General features: G+C 32.1%; 1 protein-coding gene across 1 annotated transcript in view; it reads right to left on the bottom strand.

Annotated features, from left to right (window-relative positions):
• Positions 1–617: 617 nt before the first annotated feature.
• The window catches only part of LOC129225250 (protein flightless-1-like), a 51595-nt gene continuing 40849 nt past the window's right edge, over positions 618–11363 (bottom strand). Inside the window, exons 28-32 of the mRNA XM_054859826.1 lie at positions 10628–10665; positions 9949–10075; positions 7931–8020; positions 2727–2933; positions 618–1021 (exon numbers count right to left, since the gene is read on the bottom strand). Of these exons, the coding sequence (XP_054715801.1) occupies positions 887–1021; positions 2727–2933; positions 7931–8020; positions 9949–10075; positions 10628–10665 (597 nt within the window). The 3' untranslated portion in view covers positions 618–886. The remainder of the gene's footprint in view (positions 1022–2726; positions 2934–7930; positions 8021–9948; positions 10076–10627; positions 10666–11363) is intronic.

Below are 11363 nucleotides of genomic sequence, written 5' to 3'. Positions count from 1 at the left end.
AATAAATTGGCTCATATAAACATCGATATATATTTTTTAATAAATTCTTCATGCTTAATTAAGTCAATTTATAATTCTAAAACATTTTTAATGACATTTTTCTTTTTCAATCACTCTTTTTTTTTTTTTTGAATTTTGAAAAATGAGTAAACTTGGCCATCATTAATCAAAATTTGTCACCTAAAAGTATTTAAGTAGTAACTACATTAAGTTTGCAATCGTTGCATCATAAGAAATGTAGTACAGTCGAACCAGCCTAATGGAATAGCTAATTAGCCCCAAAAAATTATTTTAATAGGCGGGATACCCCATTATCCGTGATCAATATAACAAATCACATTGGTTTGGTACAATGAAAATTTATTACATTAAGCAGGATATTCTTTTAACCGATATTCCAATAAGTGGGCTCAACTGTAGTAATTCACTACATTTGAAATACACGAGTAGTTGTTGCAGTTAACTACAAAAAAAAAAGAGTAACTTTTCTAACCACCAATTCAAACACATGAAAAAAATGGAAATAAAGCAGCACGATGTATAATAAATAGTTTATTTATTTTTTTTTTAATTATATGTACATTTAAATGATTCAATATACAAAATTAATCATCATTGGCAAAAACCAGATGCATCTGAAAAATATTTATCCTTATTTCATATTGAAAATATAATTTGCAAAAATATTAATATTTATGGAGCTATTTTCAAAAAAAATTTCTTAATCAGCTATAAAAAGAATTTTTTAAGATAACAATCAGGAAAAATATCAGCTTCATTAAAAAAGTCTAAAAATCTTGAACATAAAACTAAGTAATAAATAACAACAAAACTTGAACAAATACAAAAATTAATAAGTTAAAATAAAATTAAAACCATAAAAAAATTATTCAACAACAGTTTTATGTTTTCCCCAACCATGAAAGCATTTTGTGAATCGTTTTGATTCCTTTCCTTTTAAAGTGAGCATTAATTTCCTAGGCTGTTCATTTTGCTTTGCTCTTAAACTTTGTACATATACCTGGGGGAAAGAAGAGTATTATAAAGAATTAGTTCGGATGATAAACATGACACAAAATGTAATTATTTCAACTGAGGGTTTTAAAAGATTTAAACTCTGAATTAGACAAATAAGTACAATTATTAATAGCTACAAAATCAATTCCCTCGATTGAAGACACATAAGGAAAGAATAAAAGTGTTGCTCTTTCCATTAAGGCCTCTTTCACAGGCCGCAACTTAGCTGAATCAATTTTCCAACAGGCCTTTATCAGGATGAGCAACCAGGTGTCGCTAGCAATCCCATCCTGATAAGTTAAAAAGGTTCCGAGTTTCAGGGTTAAAAGTTTCAACTTTTTAGTTGATTCAACTAAACACTGCCAAGCATTCCCTCTGAAAACAAGTCAACTAGTTGAGTCAATTGGGTTCAGTTTTAACACTATTGTGGAGCAGCTGCTCGAATGAATTTGGCACATTGGAAGAAATTTTGGTTCAACTAAGTTGCATTGTGTGAAGACAATAAAAAACACCAGCCAACTATAGTTGGGGAAAACCTAACCTGGCAGCATTGCTAAGGCAGATCCTAAGTACAGCATTATGATGATGTTAGGTTAGATCTGCCACAAGTATAGTTGACAGGCTATTTTTTTGAAAAGTTGATTCAATTAACTACTTCGTGACAAGGAGGCCGAAGATTTCTGGGCATAAATTCTGATTTAAAGTTACAATATTATACAAAAATGGCACAAGAGAAAAAAGTTACCCTATTTTATATATCTACTTAAAACATTTTTCCACAAATGTACAGCATATTACTGTTTTCAACTTTCGTTTTTACAGGAACCTTAGCTTCATTCAATGAGAGGACATCTGCTTCCTGTTTCGTTATAACTATTCTAGATTACTGAGCCCGTAAGAAGGACAAAACTGCAGTCTCTGGATGTTGTAACCAGGCTGTCCGTATATGCCTATATGTCTGTTTTAGCTTTGGTTTGAGGGCGGTAACTAATAACTTATTATACTGTGTTACTTGCAAAACATTTTTGTTTGATTTTTTGATTTTTACAACACAATACAAAGTTCAAAGTAGGATACTGTACAACAATATACATGTACTACTTTTCTTTAAAATATGCTAACAAGTATATTGTATTAGAGAAATATTGTATTAGACCAGGCCCAGATCTATAAATTTTGAGCCCCCTTGCAAAAAAACTTCAAGGTCCCTAACCAGTCACTGGATAACCCCCCCCCCCTTCTTCCCCCATAACTATTTTTTTAAAAGAGCAATTGTTGTTTATTTTTAACTGCTTTAATATTTGTACCTTAATTATGAGTTCATTTGTTTAAGCGTTTTTATACTATTATTATTTTCTGATTTTGAGCAGTTATGTGGGACTTTTAATCCTGATTTTGATAGTAACGTTGAAAATATTTTCAACTTTTGAAGTTTGAGTATAATTTTTTTTTGTTTATTTTTAAAAAGATTCTTTGGTTCCTTGGACCATTTGGGCCCTCAGCTGCGTGGGCCACCTTGCATTGTAGGGTCTGCGGGTACGTAGATCCGGGACTGTATTAGAGGAATAAAAAATATGCGCTAAAAATGATAAGTAAATCAACAAAATACATCCTATGTTTTCCTCGGACAAGAAAAAACTCGAAATTTTACAGTTATGTGTGGAATCAAGATCAAGCATCATTCTGCGTTGGCAAAGTACAACACTTACCTGAGCACTTTTGTATGCAAGTTTGATTTCAACTTCACTGCATTTTGCTCCGACCCAAATGAAAACCTGAGTTCCATTGTCTAATATCATAATGTCATCATCAGCCAGGTCATCTTGACAAAAGTCAGAACACTTCTCCGATATTGAAAAGTAACCTTTCTCATTCGAGCAACGAAATAGTCGTGTATGATTCATAAACTCGGCATCCTGATCAAAGTAGAATACATTCCTTAATGTCTTTAAATCAGTTGTTAAAAGATGGTGTAAAAATGTAATGCAAATAAAAGGAAATTAAAAATAAACGAACATATGTGGCAGTAAGAAGCAAAGGGATGTAAGTGGACTTTTTTAAGTGTTGAGAAAAACACATTTGAAGTTCAGATTCTAGGTAGGCTTGTATTGAATTTTTTTCTAAGTCATGCTGTAGAGCAGAACCTACCAAGGCTACTAGTACTATCTCTTGCACCAGCGCAGAGGAGAGGTTCTCCTACCATTAGCAGAGGTTATCTCAAAATCTTGAATTTTGCCACTTACATCTCTTTGCTTTTCACTGTCTCATATATATTTACATATACGTACATATATAATACAGTTAGAGACCAGAATTGGAGAATGCTGATTTTCAGTGGTAATGGACCAGAAGTACAGTCAAACCCCATTATAGCCAACCTTCAGCCTACTCGCTTAAGAGATTGCTATGACCGAGGATTCACTACATCAGATTTTTCCAAAATAAGTCCACGCTAAGATACTTCTATAATGAATGTCTTTACTACACGATATTTTTATAAGTAAAAAGGGTGACATTAAGGAAAATATTAGTATTGACTTTTCATTTATCTATAATATGGGTAGGAAAATGTTATTTTTGGTTACAAGTTACAAGCTTTTATGTACGTTTTGTTCATTTTTCTGTCAACTATTGTAAACAAATCTAAAACTCATTAATCTAGTTTCTGTAGTAAAATTTTTTCTCAGAGCACTGATAGCTTCCTTAGAATTATAATTCTGCCAGATAGTACAGCCAACAGCAAATTCAGAAAGGAAAAATTCTTTGCAAATTGAGAATAGATCTTCGCTGTTTTCCAATTTCAGAATAAATTCAACTTAATCCCTTTCATATTTTTTTTTTTGCTTCCCTAATTTAGCTATGGACATGAAGTTCCCATCACAATATTATCAAAGGAACTATAGCTGAGGAGTGTGGTTTGGATCATGGTATTCTGATGAAAAAAAGAGGCAACTATAGCAGAAGATAGTTCCCTTATAAAAAAAAAATTGGTAAGGAACGTAATTGGGCCCAATCAGAGAAAACGTTTATTCAGGAATTAAAAAATATATACAATGTAGAAAGGCACATGTACATATTAATTTTCTACATAGTCACCATGCTTATCGAAGCATTTGTTCCATCGGTACACAAACCATCGAAACCGGCATGGAAGAAATCAGCATCAAGGTTGTGCAACCACATCAAGATGGCTTGCTGAACCTCAGCATCAGTTCTGAAATGCAGACCTCCCAAGTGTTTCTTTAACAGTCTGAAGCGAAGGAATTCACTTGGTGCAAGGTCGGGACTGTAAGAAGGGTGGTCCAAGATCTGCCACCAAAAACGCTCTAACAAATTGCACGTAGTTGTGGACGTATGCGGTCGGACAACAACAGGACGTCTGGCGTGAGCAGTCCCGGTCGTTTATGGCGAATTGAGTCTTGCAATCGACCCAGCGTGGTACAGTAACTGGCAGCATTTACGGTTGACCCATGAGTGAGGAAATCAAGCAGCAGCACTCCTTGGTGGTCCCAAAAAACTGTGGCCATAACTTTCTTTGCAGATGGCGTTGTTTTGAATTTTTTACGAGGGGGTGATGAGGGATGTTTCCACATCATTGAGGCTTGCTTCGACGTTGGTGTCACGTGATGCATGCATGTTTCATCACCGGTAACGATACGGTGTATGAATCAGGGTGGCGACAGGAACTGTGGAAAAAAGTTCCCTGACTTTTCCCTGATTTTCCTGATTACGTTCATCAAATTTCCCTGATTTACGTTGCCAATGATAATGGTTTTCTTTCTCTGCTCTACTTGAAATCCATTGTATGTTTGTATAAAATGTAGTATTTTTAATGTTTTAAGTTGTGTAAAGTTGTTGAACTACAGATATATTTTAAAAAGATGCTACTTTTTTAATAAAATAGTTTTAAAAAAATACATAAAAAGTAAATTTTTTTTGGGGGGGGGGAACTACAAAACAGTATATTAAATTTTTCTACAATGGAAAGATTATAGAAAATTTAAAAAAAAAATACTTTACTTCCAGAAACCATTTAGCATAAGAATTTTAAGAAACTATTAAAATTACTCTTAAAAACATATGTGTATTTATGATAGAACTAAAAAGTAATTGAAATTATTTTGAACTAAGTTTTCAAACAGTATAATAATTGTTGCACGAATAACAAGTAATAGTGAAAGAATAGAAGTAATGTAGTTATTCTTATGTAACTAATTGACATATTTATGCAAAACAGATGAAATTATTTGATATCCATTCATAGGGAGCTTTTCTCTAATCAAGAACATAGGTTTTAATGAATGAATACAGCATTTTAACAATAAAAAAATAAAGATATTTACTTAAGTACACAAGTTAACTCTATTTCAAATGATTTCAGTATGCAACGAAAAAAATCTTAGATTGCTTTTGTAACAAACAACTTTGAAATGCAAGGGAAAAAAAGCAATTAGTTAATTTCAAAATATATAAAAGAAGAATACAACTTGGTTATAACATTAAAGAATCACTTAAGTCTGAAGAAAAGAAAACCTTTATAATCTGCAACAAATAGTATAGCGGCATTATATCAACAAATAGTATAACGGCAAAAAACAAAGTTTTTTTTATTGAAAGTTCAACTATAGCAATTAAATTAAAAACGCGAAGAAGTAATAACATTTAAGCTTTTATAGTATTAATTCAAAAACCAAAGATTTCTTCCTGAAATCGTGATTACAGTACGCTAATTACTTCGAGACAATGGAATAAAGGCAAAGGAGCTAAGGCATTAATGAAGGCTTCCTCTTTGCCTGAATGATTGTTTATTTTACATAGCATTGAAAGCGTAAAAGGAAATTTCAAGCAAGGTAAAATGAACAACCTAACAGACACAGAAGCAATCTTAGGAAGTTCATCCTGTGGTTAATAAGTAAGATTCAATACTTTGACGTTGAGGAAAAAAGTCGCACAAATATGCGGCAGTGTACAATCGCACTTCATTAATTTCACTTTTTTTTTGAACAGATAATTGGCGGAAAATGCATAGGGAATTAGACTACTTATTTTTGTAAAGTAAAAAAAAATTTTTTCTTCATAAAATCAATTTTCCCTGATTTTTTGTTATTTTTTCAAAGTTCCCTGATATTTCCCTGACTTTTCCCTGATTAATAAAGTTCCCTGACTTTTCCCTGATCTCCCTGATTTCCCTGATCTGTCGCCACCCTGATGAATGTCATGCCCTCCCGATGAAAATGCATTAAGTGCTAGAGACACAATCCCATTCGAGTGATCATCTGTGAGTTGTCTCGGTACTCAATGAGCGCATGTCTTCCTGAAAAACAAATGTTCATGCACAATATTCTGTGCACTGCCAAAGGAGATATTGAGTTCTTTTGCAATTTTATGCAGATGAATGCACCGATCACCTTGAATCAAAGCTTCAGCAAGGCAAACATTGTCTCCTGAGGTGGACGTGCTTGGTCGACCTGATCTTTCCTCATCTCGCACATCTGTTCTGCCTTTGTCAAATTCTGTGCACCAAAACCACACCTGTTTTTGTGACATAACACTGGTACTGTACATTTCCACCAATTGGCGATGAATTTCAGCTGGAGAATTTTTCTTTAAACGCAAAAACGGTATCACACTTCTTATTTCAATTGCGGACCATGCTTCCGTCAATGCAGCCATCTTCTAACTCAAATTTCGTCATGTTACCGGCCTACCAGCTCCATCTACCAACACCGTTCGAATGCTGTGATTGTTTCCGTTACCTTCAGAGGAATTTTTATTCATACAGATAATTTGCACACCCGTCAGAGCTCTTGTTACCTTACTTTTTGATACCCCTACGTATATACCAGGGGCGTATTTAAGGGGAGAACTGAAGGAGCCCGGGCCTCTTCCAAAATGAGTTTTATTCCACTTATTGTGAATAACGATTTGAATATTTTCAAATTCCAATTTGGAAATTTTCCACAATATTTGACTTGGTCTCTCCCAAAATACATTCCTAATTTCGCTCCTGATATATACTCAGTATAACCAGTGGTGTAGTCAAGGGGGAGGTGGGAGGAAAACTTCCACCAGCTTTTATATTGACACAAGTCTTGCCCTACTTTTTAAATCAAAGTTTTTAAAATTTCAATAAACCTTACATTAGAATCTGTAAGCATCCCTCTATACTTTTTCCAGAGCCCCATAGCTAACTGTAAGCATTAATTGTTACCTTTATGGAAAGATTTTTAAGAAGCATGTTCATGTCAAAGCGACTTGGAAACAATGGGGTGTTTTAGTGGTAAATTTGAATGGAGCTTGGGCATTGATTCTTGGAACAAACTTTTGTTATTTTTTTTAATATTTTACTTATTCTTGTGATGGTTCCTCAATACCCATGCATTTTATTAGCTGAACTTAATGCATTTCCTAATACTTCACCTGAAATATATTTATAATAAACAATTTATTGGCAGTTATTCCATTTATTTTTATTTTGAAATTAACTTTTACATTTAAGTGTTGGAGTTCAAATACCCTTCTTTTCAATGAAACTTGCACCACTAACAATAAATCCAGTCACATTTACAGTTCATTGATTTATTTGATTTAATTATACATACGATATTTTCACAACAGAATCAACTGTCCAGAATGTTCAAGACCATCACTATCCCAGATATCTAAATTTCCCAGTTTTCTAGGTTGCTGAAAAAACTTTTTGGCAATTTGGGGAATACAAGGAACCACTTTTTAAATGCAAAAGACTTGAGTTTACAGATGAAAAGATATCCAACAAAAACAAGCTCAATTCTTTTGCATTGAAAAAGTAGTACTTGTAACCACCAAATACATGCATGCAGTTCTCAGCAAATTTACAATTGAAAGCTAAAGTATTTTGTTTTACTTCAAAATATACATGTTTAAAACTTACCTTATCATATGGTTTTCTTCCACCAAGAGCAACCCAAAAGAAATTTTCAGGTTCTTCACCTTCATTTAACACTTGAATACTATGTGTTTCCTTAAAAATATAAATAAAAGTCTTGAGATAAGGGGAAAAGTCAAATTTTTGAATAATAAAGTAAATTCTTGCTTTGACACAGTTCACTTATATTCTGACAGTTCATATTTTTTCTCCTCAGTCCTCAATGGTAATAGTAACTCCTCATTATGTACTGTCAAATGTATGCACTTTGAGCCCTGTTATGTTGCTCATTTGGATATATCGCGATTGTTTTAAATGTTGCTTGGGTTTATCAATAGATCTATTTCAAACAAATCTAAGAAAGTTCTTCTGCCTTTATATAGGAGTTTAGTAAGACCTCATTTGGAGTATGCTATTCAGTTTTGGTCGCCTTATCTGAAGAAAGATATTTTTGTATTGGAAAGGGTTCAAAGAAGGGTAACTAAATTAGTAAGGGGACTCTCAGAGTTAGATTATGATACCAGACTTAATAGGCTTAACATGTATAGCCTGGAGCAAAGGAGAGTCAGAGGGGACATGATTCAGTTATTTAAATTTATCAAAATGAAAGATGTAAATGGGTTAAATTTTTGCGGGGAAAGCAGGACAAGGGGTCATTGTTTTAAGCTATTTAAATCTCAGGCTAACTTGGAAATCAGGAGAAACTACTACTTTAGCAGGGTCGTGGGCACTTGGAATAGCTTACCGGAAGAGGCGGTAATGAGCAAGGGAGTGGATAGCTTTAAGAGGGCCATTGATTTTTATTGGGGACTAATTAATTGACTAGGACCAGCCTAGCAGGGCCCAGAGCCTGTTGCTGGTCGTCACATTTGTATTTGTATTTGTTGCTTTACATTTGACATCACAGAAATTATTTTTATATTTCTCAGAAAAAGTATTTTCTTTGATAAACAAAATTGGCATATTTTCCATACACTTAATTTGTTGCAGCTTAAGCTGCAACTTTAGATTTGTATTCCATCATTAAATAATAAAAATATTTTGAATTACAATATTTTTTTTTAGTTTAAAAAAAATGGTACACTATTTTTTTTATATAAAAGAAATTGCCTTGATATGATGCTAAACTAATATTATTTTAGAAGCTAGTGTCATTAATTTTTATGTTAATTAAATCTTTATTTTTTATGACCTTGGTTATATGCATTTTTGGACACTTCATGCTTTTTTAATGGTCTCTTGACAAGCGTGATATACAGAAATAACATTAATGAATCAATTACAGTAGTTTGTATGGTTCCAAACAGTAGCGTAACTAGGGGTTGGCAGGAGTGGCTCTCGCCAGGGGCGCAGCAGCCGGGGGGGGGGGGGGGGGGTGCAGCATTTTGACTCATTAAACAAAAAAAATTTTTAAGAGTTTTTTTTTTTTTTGGATCATAGAATTTGAATAATGCTTTAAAAATTGTAAAGAAAAAAACTCTTAAGAAAAAGAGCTAGAGGGGGTATATATATTTATACACATACATAACATCTACTGAGAAGGAACATTGAGCATCATTGAAAACAATTCTAAAAAAGAAAATAAGAAAAAAAATTACAATGCTACGTCCAATTTGTTGAATCAATTAATCAAAATGTTACACAAAAAAAAAAATTTTGGAGGTCACAATGAGTTTCCATGTGGACGACCCTAGAGTAGGGGAGGGCGCAATTTCTTTAGTTTGCCAAGGGGGCTTTGATCCCATAGTTAGGCTACTGGTTCCAAAAAAAAAAAAAAAATTCCAGAAATGTCTAATTTATTACTAAAATAATTTGCAGGAACGAGAATTCTTATTTCCTATTTTAGTGATTTTGATGAATTTGCACTAAATTAAACTGAACACCAAAGATACAAATCATCTATTTCAAAAAAAAAAAGTTGTTCTTTTTAACTTTAGCACTTAGAATTTTAAAATACTAATAATTACACATGATTTAAAGCAATTAACTAATACTTAGGTACTCAGAAATCAAGTAAAACTTACTGTATCATATAAACTATTTGCAATATCCTCAGCAAGTTTTGCTTCATCTTCATCACTCTTAGAACCAATCCAGACATAAACAATTCCTGAGTTGTTTTGTTTGTCAAAAGGAACTTTCAAAATGTAGCTGAGAAAGGAAAAAAAAATTATCAAGAAAAAATTATCAAGAAAAAAGATATTTGAGGGGGTGTCCCCCCTCAAATATGTTTTTTGAACAAACACACTATTTTGTAACCCAGTGATACATGAATGCAATGTATTTTACTCATTTTGTATCACAATATTATTTTAGCACAACATTACTTGAGTCACATACATTAATTCACAGTACATAGAAAAGAACAAACATATTTAACAATTCTGTACCAGGACTTTGCTTTCTTTCTGCACAAACAAAACCTAATGCAATAAAATAGTTCAAAAATGACTAATAGCCCATGATAAAAAAATAAAAAAATATATTTTTTTCAAAAAAAGCATGAGAAGACATCATTGGCATCAAGTACATGGAAAATGTTTGTCGTCATTTTTAAGAACCTGTCTGTACCAAAATCAAAAACAGATTTTAATTGAATTTTTCCCAGAAAAATGATAAATTCTCAGAATTGGATGATTGAATTAAAATAATTATGAATAACAGTTCATACATTTTATAAATAGGAGGGACAAAAATGCTTACCAAAAGGCAGAGTTAAGTATACCGGCATCAGGTGTCACCTAAACAAAATATTGAATTTGTCTTTCAAAAATATCTGAATAAGTTTAATTTTTTTTAGCAATAAGTCATTATTATTATTGTTATTTCACTAAACACACTCAAATCATCAATATCTAAACTAAATGTACATAAAAGTATTCTCTATTTTTCATATGAAAATATTAATTCAAAGCTTATCCCCTTAATTTTCTAAAGCTAAAAATATTAATTTTAAGATTTAGGAAAACTAAAATTGAGATGTTTGAGGTAAACAAGATCTGATAAGAAAGTAACCTAAAGAAATTAAAAAGTCAACATCTAGATATTGCTTTTTTATTTTAATGTACCATTTTTCAATCGGTCTGAATTATTATAGAAAAAAAATCAGGTTTTAAAATTTTCTACAAAGGATTATCTATGAATTTTTCATTTGGCCTGAATTGTTTGAAAGTTCTTATTAATAATATTATACATGGTTTCATGTTTGCAAAGTTAATCTTTGAATTCAGACCGAAGAAAAAAATTAGACTTGAAAGTGAATTTTCAGAATATTAAACTTTGACTTAATAACAGAAAATTTAAATGCCTATAATATCTCTGGAATTTATTGCTTTCACCTGATGGCTTATCAAAATCAAAACAATATTTCTTTAAAGCAAGTCATACAATTTAAAACTATTTTCCGGTTATATATTTTTCAATGTACACCCACTACAAT

This window comes from Uloborus diversus, chromosome 6, assembly GCF_026930045.1.
Source record: "Uloborus diversus isolate 005 chromosome 6, Udiv.v.3.1, whole genome shotgun sequence".
NCBI classification, from domain to species: Eukaryota; Metazoa; Arthropoda; class Arachnida; order Araneae; family Uloboridae; genus Uloborus; species Uloborus diversus.
This window is presented reverse-complemented; position numbering and strand designations above follow the sequence as displayed.